The 22,720-nt window shown below is 40.9% G+C and overlaps 1 protein-coding gene across 14 annotated transcripts in view; it reads left to right on the forward strand.

Moving 5' to 3' along the window:
• The window catches only part of AGAP1 (ArfGAP with GTPase domain, ankyrin repeat and PH domain 1), a 396,570-nt gene that overhangs the window by 252,603 nt on the left and 121,247 nt on the right, over positions 1-22,720 (forward strand). For all 14 annotated transcript variants that reach the window (XM_074910246.1, XM_074910247.1, XM_074910249.1 and 11 more), the window contains one exon: positions 11,982-12,150. In XM_074910246.1, the coding sequence (XP_074766347.1) occupies positions 11,982-12,150 (169 nt within the window). The remainder of the gene's footprint in view (positions 1-11,981; positions 12,151-22,720) is intronic.

The following is a 22,720-nucleotide window of genomic DNA, read 5'->3' on the forward strand; positions in this document are numbered from 1 at the left end:
TCCAAGTCCCTTCCTCGCTTTGTGGAAGTGCTTTATTGTTCCTGGCGGTTGCTGTGCACGTGTTAGTTTTTCATTGCTTCTTGTAGACAATAGCATACTTCTTCTGTGTAGGCTTCCCTGGAGCTGCTTAGTCTCCCCCAGAGTGAGAATCCATTGAGATTAGAGGTAATTACTTTGAGATTAGAGGTAAATCCATTGGAGATTAGAGAAAATCCATTTAAAGAAGAAGTAATTGCTAGCCTTTAATTGATTCCCTCTCTCCTCCTCCATGCCCTCCCACCCCAAGAAAAAGGTACATGGGCTCCGTATTTCCATTTGCTCAGACCTCCTTGCACAGACCGGAGAGGTTTGCAACGTGCTGCTTTTCCCTTGGCTGTGTGTGGGTAGGCAGTGGTGAGGGACCATGCTCAGCTCCTAGCTGACAGGAAGCTACTGGGGAAAGCATGTACTCATTCAGAGAATTCTTGAGACACTTTTACTGAATCTGCTTTCTAGGAGTGTCTAGGGTTCTGCTCATTCGTGTTATAATTTCTCTGTGACATGATTTGTACTACAAATGATGCTGGTTAAATGCCTTATTTCTATTGTCTTTAGCCTTCAAAGAGTCACTGCACTACTTCTGCAGTATGTTTCTGTACTGTCAATAGACTATTTATTGTCAGTAAACTATTGTTAAAATACCCTGCAGAGCATTCATTATCCATCTGGCAGTAGTGTGTGCAAACCACAGTGCAGGGAAGAGGCAGGACCAGGTACTTGAAGTCAGTTGCACTCCCAGTACAGTTTGTACAAAACTTTGTAGGCAGGAAAGCCAGAATTTCACTTGGGTATTGCCAAGTGAATGTTTTTTTTCCTCAGCAGGACTCTAATAATGTGTTTCTGATTTGGTTTTGCTAGTTATTGTTTATCTGCTTGTTGCTTTTTTCACCAAAAGCCAAAGGAACTGATAAAATTTAATACTGCGCTTGAAATGCTGTTTGGGATAATTTCTTACATTGTTCTGAAAAAAAAGGACCTTATTCCTACCAACCTTGCCATTAAATAGCATCAAAGAAAAGAACTTTTGTTAACCATTTGAAGTCAGTTTCCTAAACTCATAAAAAGCCTGGCTCTAATCTGGGCTGTTAGATTTGGGTTATCTCAAGTATGCAGGTCATTTTGGTTATACAAAATTTTGCAGTTGTAATTCCGTGAAGCAAAAGGTGGGCTGGCCTCTAGTGGTGACAGAAGAAGTAAATTTAGAAGATAATTTTGTCCTTCCTGACTGTGGTCTGAGTCAGAACATAACACCTGCATTGGAAGAACCTATTCTAATATTTAATAGCTGGTAGTGAACACTGTATTAAATTCTCCTTGAGATCTGGCCAGAAGCAGATCAGTTGTCTCCATCAGATGCATTCAGTGGCGATCAGTCAGGAAGAAGTGTTCTTGATACAGAGAATGTGTCCGTATTGCAAAAATCTGTGCTGTCATCCTCCTTGAAAGGACTGGCTACAAAATGAAAGGTTTTGGGGTGGGAAGTGAAAAATTAGTACCTTTCTTAGAGAGGATATGTCCCTGGAAGGATCAGGCCTGTTTGGCAGGGCAGCATGTTGAAATGACTGCTGTATTGTGCCAGCTAGATGAGTAACTACTAATGCCACCAGGTTGACGTTTGACACAATAGCTAAATTCATATTCTTTCTTTTCAAGGAAGTGGGGGAAAGAAAAATATATGTACATAAGCACCCTACTGGTTTCTGACTTGGTCATGTCAGTTTTTTTCAAGAGCCTCAAACCTTCCCATCCCTTGGGATGCTGAGGAGCTATGCTGATAGAAAATGGTGGGGATAATGAGAGAGAACTTTGACCTACAGGCTTCAAAGTTCACCATAGCTGCCTATTCATCTTGTGCTTCTGGAGTATAGCTGTTGAGTGGATGACTAAAATTCTGGCCGACAAATTCAGTGTCGGCCTCCCCAAAGAGACCCGAGGGAATTTGTCTAGGCATCTCTTGGCTTTTACTGGCGGAATGCCATGTGCAAGGGCTCCTGAAATGTATTCACCAGGATACCTGCTGGGCACCATTACATGCTGCTTCTTTATCTGAGCCTTATCCCGATGAATAGCTGATGACGTTTCACCACTGTCTGTCTGCTAGAGGGTTGCCTTCATGCTGCAGGTCAGTAGATGACAAAGCTTTAGCTGTGGATGTCCATTTTCTGCTCTTGTATTCCCATCATCATGACTTCCCATCATTTATGAAAAGAAGAAAAAAAAAAAGCTGAAAACAGCTTTTTTTAGGGAAGAGCACTTTTTTCCCCTTTTATATTTAATCTGTTCTAGATTTTATTTCAAATAAAAGCATGGTGCTGTGGCACCTTATGGAGGAAGAACAGCTTCTTAAATACATGAGAAGGAAGGTCTGATGCCCATCTAGAACACACATGGTATGTAAATCCCATGTACCAACAAAGTGACGTTGATTTTTTGCTTGCTGAGGTCTGTATTGTGGTAATGCCGCTCTTTAACTTGCTCCCGTCCTCACTGATCTGCCTTGATAACCTGCGTTGAGGTGTGTAGGATTGTAGAAGTGATTGAGGGGTTGAAACCAATCTTTTATCTCCTTGAATTCACCTGGTCTGCTCAATTCATCTGGCAGCAGCCACAGTTTTGAAACTCTTCCTTAACAATAGTGCTGACTGGGTGAGCGGCCTACGTGAGCTAACTCAAAGGGAGCATTAGCAGTGTTGTTCTGTCCTCAAATAAAGTGAATGCATTTTTTTAAAAGAGCAGAATTTCAGCCTGGTAAGGAGTCATATCCAACACTAGGCTAAACTTTGCGCAAGAACTTCAACAGTATATTGCATAGACACATCTCAGAAGATGACACAAAACAGACCCGATTCATAGTCCTGTAAAATTCTTTGAGACTTTGGGGGGTGGGGTGGATTGGGCTTTCAGTTAAGCTTTATTCGCTTGGCCATTTCCTTCAAGAAGAGCAGACTTGGTCAGAAATAAGAGTCTATGGAAAATGTCCTCTATGTTGGTATCTGGAAGTAGACCCGTGCAATTTTCTCAGATTCCATAACATGTAGTGTTTCTTTTAGAGATGCAGTTGATATTTTTGACCATGCTTATGATTTTCCTGAATAATCTGAAAACAGAAAGCATGCTTCCAAATAAAAGTGTTCTTCCTGTCCTCATTTTTAAGAGAGCGCCGTGCTAGCTGGGCTGCGTGGTGTCTTTGCACGTGGCCTGTTGGCAGCGGGGTTGTCTGGTGGCGGAGCTGGGTGTTGCTCTACCCAGGGGAGCGCCACTCGCCTTTGTGGTTACGAATAGCCGCCGACAGACATTGTTTCAGTTCAGCCTTATTTTCAGGGTTGCGTTACCTCAGGCTGTTTAATAGCTCCAAAGTGTGTTGTTTGTGTTGCTTTAATAGAACTATTCATGCTCTTATATTTCTAAAATACCATTGTGTATGCCCATTTTTTTTTCCCTGTTTTTGCTTCAAAGGAATGTGAAGCTGAATATTGGCTGGCTCTGAAAGCCCTTCTAGCTGGCCTTTCTTATGAACAACTAATCCTCAGGTCAGGCTTTGGTAAATACGTATTTGAACTGACAAAATCATCTGCATGTATTGTTTTTCACATAAGATGTAGATCTGCCTCCTGAAAGAGTAGTGATCAAAGCAAGCCCTGCAGACTAAAAATGAGGATATAGTTTGAGTGGTGATGAAGATAAATCTGTCTGAAGCATGCGTATGTTTTTATTATAGTTATTGCATCCATTAATATGCCTAAAACATTGTTTAAGATAAAAAAAAAATGAATGATAGGAACAGTTACACAATATGTATATGGTAATTGCTTATTACAGTTGATGAGCTGATGCTGTATTTTTTCTGCTCACCATAACTGGCACTCTTTCTGGAAGCCTTTTCATCAAAGCCATGTTCAGAGCAGCATTATCCTTTCTAACATACGTGACTTAAATTTCCCAGAGCTTTCCTTTCTTAATTCTAGCATGTTTCACTGAGAGTGTACATTGCTTCTAGTGATGGCTAGAGGATAGCCAACTTGTATGGAAAAAGTGTTAATCATGCTGCTGTAACTTTTTTTGGTAAAGATACCAAACATAAAAACACCTACAGTGTTTTAAGAGCAAAAGAGGTTTTATAAAGTGGTATAAGCTGTAGAGATCACTCATTCACTTGATAGCTTCCTGGAAAACTTCTTTGTTATCTTAAAGATATAATGGAATGAAGATCAGTTTCAGAGAAAAACTTAAAAACAAACGGGGAAAATAGAAGCTAAAATGTGTTTGTAGTCCTTAAGTGTGAGACCTATCATTTGGGATAGCTGTCAAGGCAAATTATTTTCCACTCCCTGGCTTTGTGGCTTTCCAAACTAGAAATAGTCTTTCTTGAAAGCGGCATTGCATCTGTTCCTAGTACAAAATCAGACTGTAGTCACTGATGATCAGCAAGCCACCCTGTGAAATGCACCTCAAGTATCTAATCCCAGTCGATGGGGAAGGAGAAGACTGATTATGCACAGTAACCTCTTACAATCGTTTCCACAGCTTGTTACAGATACTCGCAGATCACCAAACGCACAAACAAGGCGAATGTGAAGCGTTTTTTAGTGTCAAGTCCATTCATTTCAGAGGGCACGACAAGATTTATCCCATCATTAGGGTAGGGTGCTGTAGCAAACAGTACTGCTATGGCAGAGCTGTGAAAACTTGCAATACCTAGTAAGGAGTCGCAAACACACATTTGTTGTGTCTACTCCCCCTTCAGAAAGGGAGGGAAAATTTTGGGGATCAGAATGAGTTGCAATTTAAATGGCAAAAGCCAAGCTATTAATTAATCACGCTTTTTTATAAAATTAGAGCTTCCTGTCCAGCAGAGCTGACTGCTGTGGATATAAATGCTGCATAAATTACTCAGGATGGTAAAACTCTGATTTGTCTTTTACAGCAGTTCTTGTTACAAAATCTGAAAGAGAAGTGAAGTGCAGACAGAAGAATTTTCTGAAAAATTTATGAAAATAACTGATTTTGGGTTCAAAGTGTTGCCCTAACTTACTCCCCTGCCCCTGCAACGCTGATCAAACTGATTAACACCACAGTATAGATATAGTCAGTGCTTTTTATTACTGAATTTAATGTTCTTGATTCCCAATGTGAATAAAACAGATTTGAGATGACCTTCTTTTTGTCAGGACAGACTGCTTTAGGGTGATCAGTGTTTTCCAGAATGCATTTTCAATCCTATGTTCTCCTCAGAAAATAACATGTCATTGCTTTTCTTAACTATATATTATGAAGCCAAATGATATTATGCCTGTATTTATATGCGAGAGGGGAGGATGGATAATTTAACAAGAACATTTGATGAATATATTCCACTGTGGCTTGTAACCTGATGGTAGGTTTGTTCTGAGGTCCTTCCTGGGAAGAGGGGGGAGAGGAGTCGGAGACTTTTGTTTCTTCTTAGGTGTGCCTGTGGCCCCAAATGGAAACCAATCAAGGAGCGATTTATGTTCATTAAGTGCTTGTCAAAACTGAAAAATTTTCTAATCAACAGCAATCTAGCTGAGGCCCCTCAATGGCTGGGAGTGTCGCCTCCACAGTATCGGCTATTTGCCTGTTACAACTCTAGGCTAGAAATCCGCTGATGATTACATTAGGCTAAGCTGCGAAGTAAATGAACCATGTCTTATTTAGGTGCAACTAGCTTCAGTGTAGTCCTGCCCCGCAGGGCACTTTATAGCATTTTATGGCTTTAAAATTAGTGTAGCTTCCCATTTGCTGCAGGGTGCTGCATGTTATGCCTTTGAACTCAATAAGCAAAGGGAAGGGGGCCTTTTGTTTTTTTTCTCTCCCCCCCCCCCCCCCCCCTTTCTTCTTGTTGCAGTTTAGCAATTTTGTTTTGCATCTTTTCCAGACGGCGTTTTGCAATAAAAATGTCTGACTGCCACGTAGAGGCACAAAAGTCAAGGCACCATCCATTTACCAGTCTGCCAGGGGTTTGGGGGTTTTGGCCTGGTTTGGGGAGAAGGGGATTGGGTTTTGTTTTTCGGAAGCAGTTGTTGCTGAGGGTGAGCAATAGGTTTTATGGGTCGAATAGGTCAGCTCATGAAATTGGAATTGCATTTCAAGAAATATGCCACCCACAGTCTTTAAAATGTCATCCAGAGGTGCAACCATAAACTTTCTTTTCCATAATAATTTTTATTTCACCTCAGATCAGGAAACACTATCTCAGCCTCAGTAAGCTAAGCCTTAGGAGTGTTTTGTCTGATTGAACGGTGAGGAAAAACTGCTACAAAATGAAGGTGTTTTTCTGGGAAGCTCAGTGTAAACCAGGGACAGATCTGGGAAGGATCCTGGGCCTGGCCCAGTTCGTCGTGTTGGAAAAACAGGCTTCTTCTGAGAAGTTTAATAGCTCAAAATGAGACAGTGTGATATTTTTAATGTGTACCATTATAGACATGGAAAGACTCTGCTCTCGGACAATCTCTTGTTTGGTATGTTGTGTGTTAGAAAAGGGTGGCGGTTGGGCCAGGTAGTGGGGAGGCTGTCTAGGAGGGAGCAGGTATTTTTTAAAATGTTACTGTTACGACACATGGCAACCCTGAGATGAGTGGTTTTGATGTGAGCTTTGAGTCCCATTCACCTAGTGCCATGATGTAAAAAATGTAACTCCAATGAAGAGGTTTCTCTCTCTCCACAGTCCAACTGACCCCAGCCACAGGAGGCCCTAATTGTCTCCTGCAGTTTGATCGCTCTGTCTTCTTGGTGAGGTTTCTTGGCCAAGAAGACAGCATTGCAGCATTGGCAATTTCATTGCAATCCCAGGAGAGAAGCACAGTCCAAAGCAAGTTCAGAGTCTGGCTCAACCTTCTGTTGCTGCCAGAGCAGAGCTGACCTTGCCTGCGTGGCAGGCTTCCAGAACCTGCCTGCTCAGGTGCTTTGGTGTGGCGGAAACTTGGCAGAGTAAAATGGTTCCTCTGTCATTCTTCCTGTGCTTGTTTTCCGTTCACCTGGGAAAATACTTTGCAGTTGTGGAAATCAAGAGGAAAACACCTGCTTTAGGGACAGGGAGATTTGTACTCTCACTTTGCATGCAGGCAGCTATAAAAAAAAGCATGGGGGATTTATCTCTCAGGGTACTAACTGATAAATTCAGTAACAACATTCATATATGTTTTCTTATTTAATACACTGATAATGAAACATGGTAGTTTTGAAATACAACCTAGGTAGTAGAAAAGCATTTTGTGTGTGTGTGACAGGATGACCGTCTCTTGTGTTAGAGACATTTGAAAATCCTCAAACTCCATGTTTTTGATATCCACAGTGTTACATACCTAACATGAGCCACACCTTTAACTTTAGGGTCATCCTAGGGAGGAACCATGCAGCCACATGCTCTGTGGTCTTTTAGTGAAGTATTTGAGGTAACTGTGGTAGACTTCAATGATGTGAGTTTGAGTTTCAGTTTCACGGAAGCAGCAGCCAGCACCTTCTGTCTTTCCCTCAATCTGATCCGTATGTCCTTATTCCCACGAAAAAAGGGCCAAGCAGGCAGAGTATGACTGCAGAAGAGATGTTTGCCTGTTGTCTTCAGTATTCTCAGCTGGGAGAAAGTAGGCAGCTAGCTGGAAGCATCATGTAGCCTGGGTTCAGCTTGCTGTCCTTGGTGGAATGTCTTCTCTGGCTTTGAGGGCAATCAGAAGTCATTGTGATCTATGGCAGCAAGTTTAACAACTGCTGGCATCTGAAAACAAAAGGGGCCCCCCAAAGTAGCAGTGTTTCTTTTTGGTAGGTCTGTTTAGAAAACATCATACCCATTTGCTCAGTTTGCATGTCTGAAAGGCTTCTGTTAGTTAATTGGTTAAATTAATTTCTGCTGTTGTAAACGGAGAGCAGTATTAAGAGCAGAACTAAAGTTATTTTACTTTACATTATTCTGTGTCATGGCACATCGTTTCTTTCTTTCTTAAGGCAATTCATTTTGTGGTGCTGTCAAATAATTTTTTGTGTCATCTTCAGTCAATGTGGCTTTTAAGATTTTTTCTGATACTTTAACAGTTTATTTAGTCCTCTAGATAATGGTCAATGGCCTTGAGTAGTCAAATTAACACCTCAGCAGCACTATATTTGAGCAAACCGCTAACGGTAACCTGAGGATGAAAAGCAATGAGAATCAATATAGCCAGCGTATATTTTTAGGGATTATTGATTGATTGATGCGTTCTGGCCTTAACTTGAAGAGGCGGCATTGCCCCACAGCTGACTAAGATTAAGTTGCCAGTTACTGATAACTGCAGGCCATTACCTGCGTGGTATTTCACGAGCTCGGAGATTAGATGGAGACCTTTTATAGTCCTTAGCTGAAGAAACCGTGGCATTCGCAGGGTCTGTCATGCCTGCCCGGCTGCAGGAAAACGCTATGCTCTTCTCCGGCTCGTACCAGCCATTGCCGTGAGAATTGGCGACGATGTTGATTTGAGTCAGTGCTGCCCGTTGCTCCTGTAGGGATCTGTTTGGGACAACTGAGGCACTAATGGCTTGTCTCCCCTGCCGCCTTGGAAGGCAGCTCCACAGAAGGTGGGAGCCATGTTAAGCTGTGCTGCTGTCAGCAAGCTGAGAGCTGTGGGTCTCCCTGCCACAACTCTCAATTGCTAGCAGGTTTCTCTCATTGCACCTCATTTGCATCTGGGACATCAATTAGCATGTTTGTTGAGGCTAATTGAATGAAACTCAATCATAGCTCTTAATTGCTTGACTATGTGAAAAGAAATCACATTAATGCAGCTAATTAAGTGTATGGCAATAGATGCAACATAATTAGGAGCGAAATGTAAAAAACAAGCGATGGCGACGGTGCAAGCGCATGGGTGCGGGGGACTGGTGCGCTAGCTTCTCCTGTTATCCACACATTTGGGGAGGGTTCCCTTTCCTTTGCTGCTTGCTTTTCTCTCTTTTTTTTTTTTTTTTTCTTCTGTGTTGTTGAATGATGAATATGGGCAAGTTGAGAAGGAAAATGCAAATGGAGTTGCAATTACTACTTTTTCAAGCTGTTGAGGGGCAGAAGATGGCACTTCTGGGGTGGCCCACTGTTGAGTGGGCTCTAGGGACTTGTTAAGTGCTGTTTAAAAGTACTTGGCTTTGAATTACCCTCATGCCTTGTTAAAGGGTTTTTTTCCCCTTTTTTCTCGGATCAGCATTTTCTACAACTAACATCTAGGGGAGTTATATCTGTAACATTTGCATATCAAAATCAGGCTTGCTGTCTTCTCTTTAACGCAGCATATTCCAGATGACAGCAAGACCCTCATCTGTTCTAATCTGATCAAACCCTCCATTGCGCTTCTGAAGCCACGACATTATTTTGTAGTTTTAACTTTTATTCCCCGAGTGCAGATCTGAAGGAGTGCGCATGGGGGTGGATGCTCTGCCGACTGGAAACTTGGTGCTTGCTTCTCCTCCTCAGGGAAATGCAGAGATTATCGCTATGCATCTTGCACACAATGAAAGAGGCTTTATTATTTACATTTGATATATCCCTATAAATATTTAAGCTGACATTAATACCTATGTGGCATCTGTCGTATCTGGGCACTTTCGTATAATAACGGTATGGCTACAGCACATTTATTTCCTGTTTGCCAACATTCACTTACTCTCTCAAATGGTTTATAGCTCACCTAAGCCTGGTTTACTCTCAATTAAAAGGGCTTTAATAATACCCTGTCACATCTCACAAGTTGGCAGGGTAGCAGGGAAATCGAACTGGCTGTTCATCTGGAGAATTTGGAATAAACACCACCTCCTTAAATTTCAATGGAGTACACTGGTGGTTGTATGTTAAATAAAGCATGTCTATTAAAAAGAGTATATGCTGAGGTTTAGTCACTATCTGATTAAGCCTCATTTTAGAGCCCATAAGCAATAAATGCTCAATTATGTTCTGCTTATTGTATTTTAATTTGTGATGAACTGACACTGAACAAGAAAGTTTACGGCAACTTGATAATTTATGGATTAAACCGTTTTGTTCATTTCTAACACCTAGTGAATGAATTTTTATTAATGGATTGCCTTTGTTTCTTTTGGCAGCAGAGCTCTTTGTCCTCACCCCACAAATTGTTCAGACCCCTCCTTTTTACTGTTAATAATTCTCAAACAGCTAGGGGGGAAAAAAAAAAAAAGCTGATGTAATGTCTTGGTTTGGCGTTTTTATCACAGATTAATGTTAGCTGTGAAGAAATAAATGCTGGTTCAGTAGTAGGTTTTTGATGTGTTTTGAGTGGAATACATAATTTGTATTGTAAAAACTGTCAAAGGTGGAAGGATTGTTATGAGGGAGCTGATTGCTCCCTGTGTCATGGCAGCAGTGATGTAGACCACAGGTATGCTTTTAGTCCATTCAGATGTTTACTTGTAAAATTGATGCTCTGGTGCTGTACAGGTCTGTACGCTGCAGGTTTGGAACTGACCTCGTTAATGCTTTTAGTCTGTCATATAATGCCTGTAATCTGGCTAAATCTTGCCCTGGCCACTTGGACGACTGGAAGTTAGGTTTTTGCTGAGAAGTCTTTGCTCATACAAACTCCTACAGTATCACCCAGGCCTCTCTAAATTGATCAAGTTCTATCCGTAAAGGAATTAGATTTTGGGGTTTTTTGTCCCAGCTGCTCTGTGTAGAAGATTGCTCAAGAATACCATTCCAGTGGTTTCCACAGCTTAACTCAAGAGCCCAAATCTTTTTCCATTCTTTAGTTGAAATTGCTGTTTTCCTCTTGGGGTATATATGCCCAGATGTATTTTTGTGCAATGCTCTTACCCCTTTTCGCTCTTTATTTTGCTGTCCTGTGCTACCCGCCTTGCATGTCTTCTCATAAAATACAGTCTCTTTGTTTCTTTTAGTGTCCTTATAGTTGTTTCAGGTTTGGTTTTTTTTCTGGCACACAAGTAACCACAGCCATGTGTACTAGAAGATGAGAACTTTTCTGTCTTGTGTACCAGCTTTAACATTCACCATCTCTCCTGGAAATAGGACTATCCTAGGACTGAAGCCTCAGTGACTGTCTCACCTTAATGAATTGTCATTTGCCCTCTGCTGAAGACACCCATGTTCATTTGCTTTTCTGTTTTTGTCTGAAGAAGTCCGCAAGACAATCCCTAGACGATCTAGGGAATGCCTTTGAAGTTGGAAAGCAGAATCTCAAGAGCCTGTTTTTCCAGAAACTATTTACAGTTTGAAGAGTTTTCTCGTGGGTTTCTTGGGAAGCAGTGGCTTGGCTCCAGTCAGCTGACCACCATCTTTCCTTAGCTGACTGGGTTTTTCTGCTTATTTCCTCTTCGTGGGTTTTCCAAATAAGAATTAGGAAAAGCCTTTTCCACTTATGACTTCCAGCTTTTAGTGTGTTTACTCTAATCCGACACAATTTGCATAATTTTTTCTTTTCTATGTTTTGGGGTTTTTTATGTGTGGAGGAAGGATCATATTTTAAGGAAACAATGTTGTGATTGCAGAAACCTTACCAGTCAGCGCCTTTTCATACCTTTTGTGCCTGCTGACCAATTTCAGCCAGCCTTGAGGGAAGAGAGATAAGTGCATGAAACACTGACAGAGGAGACACAAGGCAGCATGCTCATGAGGGACAGCCAGCTTTGTCTTCTCCTTCTGTTTTGCTAGCTGGTGAACTCTTACATGTGGCTCAGAACCAGCTATGCTGTGAATTGCCTCTTATCCAACTGGTAGTTGGAGAATGTATTAGAAAGCTCCAAACTTTGAGGCATATTTGTAGTAAGAAGCGTGGAAGGGATTATCAAGAAAATGGAAGGAAGGGGAAAACCATATGGTGGGTGCTGGCAGATGATGTAGGCCAAAAGTCTTATGAAACCAGGTTTCATTAGTTCTGTTGCTTACAGAATTGCCTGTTTGATATGAGGTTTTGTTTGGGTTTTTTTCCTCTTACTAGGACTATATGCAGAATGTTCACGGGAAAGAAATCGACTTGCTGAGAACCACTGTGAAAGTCCCCGGGAAGAGGCCGCCCCGAGCTACGTCAGCTTGTGCACCCATTTCAAGTCCCAAAACGAATGGCCTCTCCAAGGACATGAGCAGTTTACACATCTCTCCAAATTCAGGTAAGAGAATACCATGCTGGGGAAAAAAAAGGGAAAGACTGCATTTCTAGTAGGCAATTGTCATGTACTACTGGGATGGAGGTGATACATATTAATAATTTACAAATGCAAATAACCACTGATATGTAACTTTTTAAGCCCTGGCTGCTTATCTGTCCTCCACGAGAGATTCGAAGTTTCTGAGTAACTTTCAACATCCATCTTTTTTGTATTTGTTACCTTATACTTGCCAAAACTCTACATAATTTCACAGAAATTAAATATGTGCTACCTTACAAATGATATATTAGGTCTAATACTTAGGAAAAAACAGGAGATGTATCATTTGAAGCCCTTTCAAGGGCTTTTTGTGGCTTCCTGGTGGGATCCACAGCACTTATTTCCATGTTTAGAAGGATGAATAATTTTGGACTTTCCAACAGCAAGATTCTTCTGTAGAAAGCTGTTTTAGCTCATTTATGGAAATAGTTTATAGCTCGTTGTGAGTTCTAAACGAAGGAGTTTATTGTTCACTGAAGTACTTGTCCATACAGCTAAGTGGATTTAAAAAATTGCATTAAGGAAAAACATTTAAGACAATTTATTTTGTAAAATTCACAGCTTATACAAAACTCATAATGGTATAGTGTTGGTATGGAAGTTTTGTCAGCATGTTTTGGATGACCTCCATAAAGTGCCAAGTGCCTTTTGCATTTATATTTAGTGTAGACACCTCCAGCATGTGCCAACAAAACCATTCAAACAGGCTTTTGTCCCTGTGCAATACACACTATGTAGGTAGGATGAGCAACCGCAGGAAGGAGCTCAGCTACCCTGCTATTCAAGAGTCTTCTCTTGGACAGTAATAGTCGTCTTATGCTTCAAGCCAAGATGCAATTCCCTGGTTTTGCGATGCGTGTTCCCCTGTATTAGGGAAAAGGGGAGAAGGATTTTCCTTACAACTGCGGATGCTGCTCGTTGAGATAAATGTTTAAAAGAAGAAAGGGAAAAAAAAAAAAAAAGCCTTGTGGTTTTACAGTGGTGCTGCTGATCAGACATCCCTGGAGATCTTGTGTGGCATGTTATGTTACTTTGGCCTGAGACCTGAAATGTCTGAAGCCATGATTTCATCAGACTCTTTTTCAAGTTGTAACCTACCCCTCGAGAGGCACGGAGCTGGCATTGTCACTAGAAGAGTTCACAGGAGAAAATTATTCATGGTTGGTTTCTTTTTCCATTTTGCTATTAAACTTAGATGACTGGATGTGGGGACTCTTTTTGTTTTTCAACATATTCCATAATTTAGGGAAGAAGAGTGATAGACAGACTCAATAAACCAGTGGTAAGACATTTAAATTAGAGATTTCTTCTTTTTAGACACTTGAACACAGGCAGAAATTTCTTGATTGCTCCAGGGAAGTACATTTCTGAAAACATATTCAGAGATACATAATAATATAAAGTTCATAGTGTGGAATTTACATGTTTTGGCATATGCTTAGATTGCCAGGTCAGAGTGGAATGGCCAGTACATGACTTAAATGAATATTGCACATTTCATTGTTTCAGGACCCTCTGCACATGCAATGCTTTCTTCACATGAAACTGTACAACAGACAGTGCTTTGTGGCAGTGGTGGTAACCACTGTGTATGTATCCTGGCTAGCCTGAGGTTTTATTGTACAGCAGTTGCTTTAAAAGAGAAAAGTTAATTATGCTAGAAAGTGCAAATGCTGGAAAACAGCTCTGCCTTTAGATAGCCATTTTCAGATAACATGGTGGGAATAGATGGAGCTTCTATCCTTTCTCTTGGCTTCTTTATCATACTGCTTAGAAATACCGAAAGACTTCTCTGTTGTTGATATCTGGGTATCACAGCTCAAGAGATCTACTGTGGTTAAGCCTTAAAATAATTAATGCCCTCCTAATGAATGAAAGAGTTGTATCCAAGGGAAGTTGAACCTGATTTCTCTATCATTACCCACGTGAATACCTTCATTTCCCCTCTTGCACAGCTGGGACACTACACTGATCCTTCTTTAATTTTAAAGAAGTTCTTGACCTGCTTATCCTTGCATGGCTCTCTTCCCATAGATAGAGCAAGGGCTGATGTTTTAATTATATTACCCCTATAGCTGGCTGGAAGCATAACAGTTTTGAAGCATCTTTATAACTTGCTGGGGGAGCAGGTGAAGACAGGCTGGACTGAACAGCTTTATGCTCTACATGGCAGCCAGCCAGCCTGTTCATACTTAGCTACCTGCTGTCTCATGCCCATGTTGGGTGTTGGAGGATATAGAAGGGGGATGGCTAAGGTTTTGGTGTGAGAGGAGGTTCAGTGAAGATAGAACCTTACAGAGATGTTTGTATTTCATTAGTTCAGCTGCATACACAGTGAGTAGTTTCAGACCCCCTGTAGTATTCTTCCCTGTAGCCGTTGCTTCTGAAATTCAGGTTGGTACATTCAGTGCATTATCAGCCATGGTATCTTTTCTTTAGGGTTTTTCTTCACAGAATGTGCTGTTTATGAAGAAGCTGCCCTCACTGAAACTTTCTTACTGAAAGGCCACATTTGATGTCTGTCTGTTTATTGCATTACTGGACAGAATGACCAACAGGAGCAAGACAGAGGAGCTTTTTAAAGAAAGCTGACTGATCCAAGCACTGGTTACTGGGTTAAAAACAAACAAAGAAAGGAACTTCTAATCAGTAAAGTATTAATTTTTTTAAAAAAAAAGAAAGAAAAATGGAAAAAAAAAAAAGTAGTAGGACAGATTGGAGCTGTCAGCAGCTCAGCTGTGCATCAGTCTCTATGTCACTCTCAGGTCTCTTGTGTTCAGGTAAGACTGAAGAGCTGCAGTGCAGAGAGTGATTTTAAAGTATTAGGGGAGTATTAGTATTGTAAAAAAGACATGGTCACAGTCTGTGCCCAGCTTGCTAGTCTGATATTTCATGTGGTCAAATACATTGACAGTGGGTTTTATGCAGAGGGTCACAGCTTCTGTTGAGTAGGAGACCTGTAGGTACTCGGTGCTCAGCTTCTGGAGTGCCAGGAGGACTTTGGTATCTCTGCAGTTATCTGTCATGCAACTAAAAACATTTGCAAATTATCCTTTGCAGTCTGTGATGCTGTCTCAGAGGTTTTTTTCAGTTGTTAGTGCTGGCAAAATGTTGTCTTCATCTGGCATGATGCTCTAAAATCAATCATAGGGCTGAAACTGTCTGTTACTGTTTCTTCATTGGGAGGTTTCTGTACACAGATCTGCTGTAGGAAGGACATTTGGACCAAACACAGAAAGAATCAACACTTGCTTTTTTTATTTTTAGGCCTGCAAATACATTCTCACTGCTTTGCATGTTGCCTCTTCCCCAAAACAGTGGTGTTTTCTGTTCTTCTGTGCTTTTGCCAGTGCAGACTTGGTACCTGGAGTAATATTCACCATGGTTAAGAAGCGAGGACAATGTTTCATTTAATTGTTTGACGTGGTCTGGAACAGACTGATCTTCCTTTTGCAGTTATGCAGCTGTGTACAGGTTACTGAAAAAGCTAAGATATTAAAAGAATACCACTGCTCAATTAAAATGTCACGTTTAAGATTGCCCCTGGAAATAGAATTCATTGTCTTTGCCTATACATGGTGATAGCCCAGGCCCACTAAAAGCATTTCTCAGCTGAGATTGCCTACTTTCCACTAACTTGTGTTCCTAGAAATGTCTGAACTTTCTTTCAAACATCAAAACCAAAAAAAGTCAATGCATTTTTATAGTTGAAACAGATAGTGCTTATCTTAAATAATGTCTTCATTTGAAGACATCAGTGATTCATTATTAAACATCGTTCAGAAGTTGCCCCTTAAGTACGGATTTCGGTGCCAGCTTTGCTGATAAATATATATATTACATGTCTTTTTGATTACCTATAACTTGCATATTTTAAATTCATTCCTTTATGGGTACCCAACAGATAGTTTTCTCTGTCTCCTGGTGGAATTTCTTGTATTTCGTGTGAATGCCAAGGCATAGGCTGTTCTGATATGGAGGCAAAGCCTCTTGCCTGTCACTGGCAGGTTGTAAAATATGTGCTGTGGGGAAGCTGTCTCAGAGATTGTTACCCTTCAACATAGTGTCAGGGATGGCGTTTGGGCAGGCTTTGGGATGGCTTGAGTCAGGGAGTAAGAGCAGTCGTCTCACGAGGCACTTTGGGGGTAGCTTCTATCTCCTAGCTCCCACTTGAGTTCTGCAGGGATGATCACTGCTACCTTGGGTCTCTGTGATGCAGTGTCTGCTGCTAGAAGACATAACACTCTGTCCGTAAGACAGCTCAAAACTTCATCCCACTTTTCTAATCCCCACCACGGTTTGTGGGGCAATAGGGCAGCTTGAGGTCATCCTCATCACCTTCCCACCCTACAGCCTTCTTGGAGCTAAATGATTGTTTGCATCAAACACATTCAGTCTCTTTCTCACATGGTGTGGTGAAGATCTTTCCCAAGGTGCTTCTCATAGCATCACTGAGAGAAGAATAGAAGGAATTAGGCTAATCAGGGTGATGTTTTTGTGAATTCAGGAAGGGTATACTCAGTTATTTGGTAATATGATTTATAACGGCCAAGCAGTAAGTGAAGGTTTTTTTCTGTTAGATCTAATTGACTTAGATGTCTCATGCAGAAGGAAAAGTTTAAAAGCATGTCATTCCTAGCACACTGAATTCAGTTGTGCTTTGTGGCACTTCTTGTCTGAACAAGATTGTTTTTCTGGTTTTAAAGACTGTTAAACAGACACATAATAACCATCTCTGTGACAGCTATCCTGATCTGTAAATGTGTTTACATCCCAAACATCTGGAAGCAAATATCTCTGGGAAATAATCATCTTAACAGCAAAAGCCAAGTTCCAGTCCTTGAGAGTTTCCATTTCACAGATGTAAAAAAACCAAAGACACACATGAAGAAAAAAACTCAAGATGACTCTTTCCTGCTGGGTTTCCACACTGATACAAGAGCTGGGAAAAATACTTTTCTCTTGATGTGTATAGTCATGGGAGGGCGGTCACCAAGCTGGAAGCGAAACAGCAGTGGGGAAAAAGGAGTATTTTCTGTACTCTGTCAGAAAACAGACAAATGAGTAGAAGGTAAAGCTGTTTCTGCCGTTGCAAAGCCAGACACCTAACTTGGAAAGAGCTTGGCTCTTTTCTGCTAGAAATTTTGCCCTGACACCTTTAAAGTGGAAAGGTGGTCTCTGGACTTTCTTGGGTTCTTAATGGTGCAATTTGGGGTTTATCCTGTAACAGCTGGGATTCTGTGTGACTGCTTCTCCCAGTCAATGGAGAGAGGTCGGGGTTCGTTTTAATTTTGTTATATATAGGTTTTAAGTAACATATTTGTAACTGTGACTTTATGAAAGGTGCTTGTACTTGTATGCTAAATTGGTAGGAATCTCTTAAGCTGGGGGAAATGGAAATTTCTTCCCTTTAACCTAAAGTTATGTTACCTTTGTGGTATCTTAGAGTTTTTGAATGATGTTTAACTTAAATTAAATTTACGTGACAGTGAATGTCATTCTGTTGCTGCGTCTTAGTTTGAAGTACTTCAGAAAAGGGTAACTTGTGGACCTGTTCAGTTCCAACTTTATCTAACAGTTGGTAGCATATTGTGACAATGTCATAAGGGCCACTGGCCAAGTCTCTGTGCCTTTTAGAAGCTGACTCAGTTCTTGCTGGCTTTGTAGCAGGAGCGGGTCCGGGTTTCAATTACTCCCAAGTTGGGTTGGATTTGAGCTGGTTGACCTGAAGGTGAACTTATTCCTGAAATCTCTCCCAGGAGTCATTTATTTCTTCTCCTCTACAAACAACCCAAAGGCTGAGCTGCAGCAAGAGCTACTGATGTAGAAAGTTCACATCTAAAAATAGCTTATGGTGTAGAGATAAATTGTTTCCTGATTAACACTTCATTTAAATAATTTGGTACTATTAAATTTACTTGCAGTAGTGACTGTACAGTATGTGAAGGATCCTAAAATGTGTTAGCTACATAGCCATCGTTAAGTATGCTAAAGGTTGTTATCTGCTAACTCTATGTGACATTTCAGACATGTTATAAGAACGGCATCTTCACATTTTTATAAATGTGAGTTTTCTTTGTGTTATTAATTGTGATCATCTATCAAATCAATGTAGTGGTCATTAACCAAACTTACACTGAAGTGCTTGGAATTGGGCTGAGTTGGAATGGACTGCCTTTGAGATTTTTCTGTTAAAAAGGTAGAGAATTAGTGTTTCAATTAGACTGGCGTACCTTCGAAGAGAGATTTCTGATATGGTGTCTTTAGATTCTAGTAACTGTCTAGTAATTCTTTAACCATTGCATTACTTTTTATTACATTTTAAGCCTAACTTTACATCTACAGTTACCTGTCATGTTGCATAGCCATTTTCCACATCAGAATTAATAGCTGCTGAGTCCAGTACTGAGAGCCAGTACCCCCTGAAGTGTGGCGTGCCAGATGCAGGAAGGGAAGCATGATGGAAAACCGTGCGTAGAATCACTCCACTGTTGTGATGTGTATTCAGGTCTTGATCCAAAGTATACTGAATTCATCGGTATTTTTTGAATGATCTTTTTTGAATTGGAGGTTACTGTGAGGATTCAGGTATTATGATTGGGTTGATGATGAGTAAAAATGTGTATCAAGCCAAGAGTTGCTAGCGTAGCCAATTGCTCCAAAGCCTGTAGATCTTGGATGACTTTGCAAATAAATGCAGAACTGAGTTCTAAATTCTTAAATCTTCTCTGAACTCCTCACTTGTAGGTGTCTGAGGTTGTGTACTGGAGCAGTATGTGACTTGTCAGTGCCAGATGCTATCTGGTGGAGTTTTCACGAGGCCGGAGATTGGTAGTTGGTAGTTATTTGCTACGAATTTTGTAGTCTAATGTGGTATGTGAGATGACTTGACCTAACATGAATGTTTTCGACGCTTCAACTTGAGAGTGAGTTTTACGGTTTTGCCACAGATCACAAATGCAAGTTTGTGACTTATTTTTGTCATTAATCACCCAAGTCAATTTTCCATTTGGTTGGGTTTGCTGTTAGTTCAGTGATATACAGCTGTAGCAAACGAAAGGAGAAGTTGTCAGTTTGCTCATTTCAAAGGAAAAAAAGCCCAATTTTAAGTGTATCAAAGATTTCCCTTTTATCCCACTAGAGTGGGATCCCTCAAGGTCGTCTTCTCCAGTTCCTTTAAATTAGGATTTGCCCTTTCCAGGAGAGAAATAAACTTCCACTGTTAGTACACTATATGCCTTAATATTGGGGGAAAAAAAGAGCAGGGCAAATATTAGTATTAATGAAATAAATGCTTGATAAAAACACTGCATTTGTTAAGTATTAAGAAAAAAATAATTAGTTTTATTAGATATTCTCTTTAGAGAAAAAAGGAAACAATGACCTGTCTTAGGATTCTTTCTTGAGGTGGTCAAATAGTGCCCATCTCTAATGAAGATTGGGTAGATAAAGGGTAGCAATGTGTCACGAAGCTTCAGGCGGATGACTGGAGATGCTGGACAAGACGCAGTCGGTGGTGCTCAGCCTGCGCCTGCTTCACTGTGCTTGATTTTCATGCCTCCATTGCGCCGTATCCTGAATAAAACCACAGATCTGTCTTGTCCACCCAATGCAATGTTGCTGATTTTTGACGGTTACACGTTATAATACTAACTGGTTGGATGTTAAGACCTTTGCAGAATTGCTCATTCTTTTTCCCCCAGTGATTTTAAAATATTAAAGCCATCAGGAGGGTTGAAGCTGATTTACCAAAAGGGAAAAAAAATTCACAAATGTGTTTTGAGTATTGAACTGCCGTTGACATCTAAAGTCCCAACCATGCTGTTTTCCTCCACACTCCAGCAATCAGGACATCCAGCAAACCCATAAAAAACCAAACTAATAGCATGAATATTCAGTGACCTAGAATACTAATTATTGTCATGAATATTAATGTGATCGGACTTGCTTTTTCCTCTTCTCTTTCTCTCTGGCTCTTTTTTTTCTTTTTTTTTTTTTTTTTTTTTTTTTCCCCCACTCAGCCGGCTCTAAAGATGGACCATAATGAGAGCATTTAAGAGAGAGAGCGCTCTCCGCCGTGACAGGGACCAGGGTAATAAGGAGAGCTTGATTAACGTGGTGCACTTGGGGGAGAGATGAGAAGATTCACGTGGGCCTGTTGTGGGGGAGGCAATGAGGCACCGGCGGCTGTGTTGCTGCTCCCTCAGATTAATGAGGCCTAAGAGTGCATTAGGAACAGTGACAAAGGTTTGATCTAATGGGCTCAGTCATTTTTCCTTTGAGTGACAGACGCACAGAAGTAATTGGCTGTGCAGAATGGCAGCTCATTGGCAGTACTTAAGGATACATTATCCCCGTTGTGTGGCCCGCAGAGGCTGTTTATCAAAACTGCTCACACTGCAGACATGCATTCACTTAGCTGCTGTTACAGTGGCAATAGCTATTAAAAAGAAAAAAAAAAAAAAAGAAAGAAAGAAAAAAAAAGAGTAATCTCACATTCGTATCTATTGTCTCTTTTTCAAAAATAAAGTTTCTTTGTTTCGTTTTCTTAAGTCTGGAGGATATTTGAATACCAGCAGTCGTCCCTCCCCATCCGGAAGAGGCTTTGGTTGCAGCTCGCAGGGTTTGGGGAGGTTTCTAGGTTTATGGAAAGCTCCTAAAGTTAGTTAAGTTAATCTTACCAGCTTTCAATGTAGATGCAGCATGCAGGTAAGACACCCCACACTCCCATCCCTTCTCCAGTTTCATTATTAATAACTTCCACAGACAGTCAAAGGGACTAGGAAACATTTTACATCTTTTGCCTCAGGCCCTTACACATGCTTCACATGTGAACAGCATAATACCTCAGAATTACTTGATTTTGCACTGTTATTTTTTGCAGAGTTAATTTCACAATTGTTAACAGGATTTGCAACCAAATGACAGGCATGAAAAGCAGAGCATTTCCTGGTGTGAAATGGTCACCTCTGGGTCTTAAAGAAGCAGTCCCTGAACAAGCAGGTAACCTCAATCAGGACTTGCCCAGAAAGCAAAGCATGCCTTATTTATTACTGTTATTTGTTAAAACTATTGAAAAAAATAGTAATATGCCTGCTGGGAAAGCAAAGCGCACTTTGATCCCAGCAGAATAAATAGTCTGGGATCTTGGGCAGAAGCCCTTGGTGACGATCTTGGGTTTAACTTTCTTTTTGGAGAGATGTCTCTTCTGATGACTTAATTTTCCTCCACACTTGCTGTGTTGCTTTGGCATGCTCTGAGAATAATAGCTTTTTTCGTTATACTCCCAGCACCATGTCCTTCACTGCCAGGGTATTTCTTGGCATTGCCTTGTTTGTTCATTAGTAGTGACCCTTCTCGGTTTGTACACTACTAATCAAGCCTGGTTCACAGAGGCTGCCCTGCCAGGCTGCGAGATGGAAGGTCTTCCTCTATTAATAGCTGCTTATCCTCAGGAAATTTGTTCAGTAAATAAATGCTTCTGAAAAAATCTTAAAAATAAGTAAAACCCACAAGCAAGTTGTCTGCTACAGTATTGAAAATGATTGTCAGTTTATTGAAGGACAGTTTCAATACTGGAACTAATAATGTTTTGGAAAGGTACTGTTGTCTCGCTCTTTCTCATTCCATGTACAAGTAACCTCAAGTTATTTTAGGTCCCCGATAAAACCAAGGCAGAAATGATGTGCTGTTTGCACAACTGCCAGCAAAACAGAATCCATATCAACACTGTAGTGAATTTTCCTCCATGAATAACCCCACTCAAGAACCTGGTTATGGAAGTTGGAGCTGCCTGGTCCTGGTCCCACTGTTGATCTTCCTGAGAACATGGCCAGACAGTACTCTGACACCTGGGCAGTACCTTCCTTTCCAATACAGACTTACTCTACTCAGTTGGAGAGGCAAGGAGCTGCAAGTAGCAGTTTTCCTAGATTTCAGTGCAGGGCATGATGTCCAGAGTTGGCGAGGGAAGGAGGGTCCATCTTTAAAAGATGGGTGCTGGGATTTGAGTCAGCAAACTGATGGAACCCAGAAGAGCCATCCCTAAATCTTCCTCAGCTAGAGCAGGATTTGTCCTGTTTGGACATTCATATTGATAGACAAAGCAGAAGACAGAAAGCGGCACAGCTTGGATGGTCAGCTGCTTCTTAGGAAAGGTTCGTCCACTGAAAAGATTTCTGCACAACTCTGGGAATTAATTCATTAACGTAATGCAGAATTGAGGAAAGGGGAAGGGAATGCTTTTCATCTTTTTGCAGCTAGCAAAGTGGCTTATTTCACTTTCCTTTTGCACCTAATGCCTCAAGAAACTTCAGGGAACAGTGTTGGGTATGGATTTTGAACGGGCAACCAACAGACAATCTAATGTACTTGACAGTGCCTTTTACTGAATTTAGAGGACATTTCAAGAATAGGCAGTATTCCTGCAACATAAATTGACCCAACATGATTTGAAACAATTAACCCTCTGATATCAAGAGTCAGGATTTCCTGACCCACAACTCTAATGTATTTTTCATTAGTTCTAACA

The sequence above is a fragment of the Athene noctua genome, chromosome 7 (genome assembly GCF_965140245.1).
Source record: "Athene noctua chromosome 7, bAthNoc1.hap1.1, whole genome shotgun sequence".
NCBI lineage: Eukaryota > Metazoa > Chordata > Aves > Strigiformes > Strigidae > Athene > Athene noctua.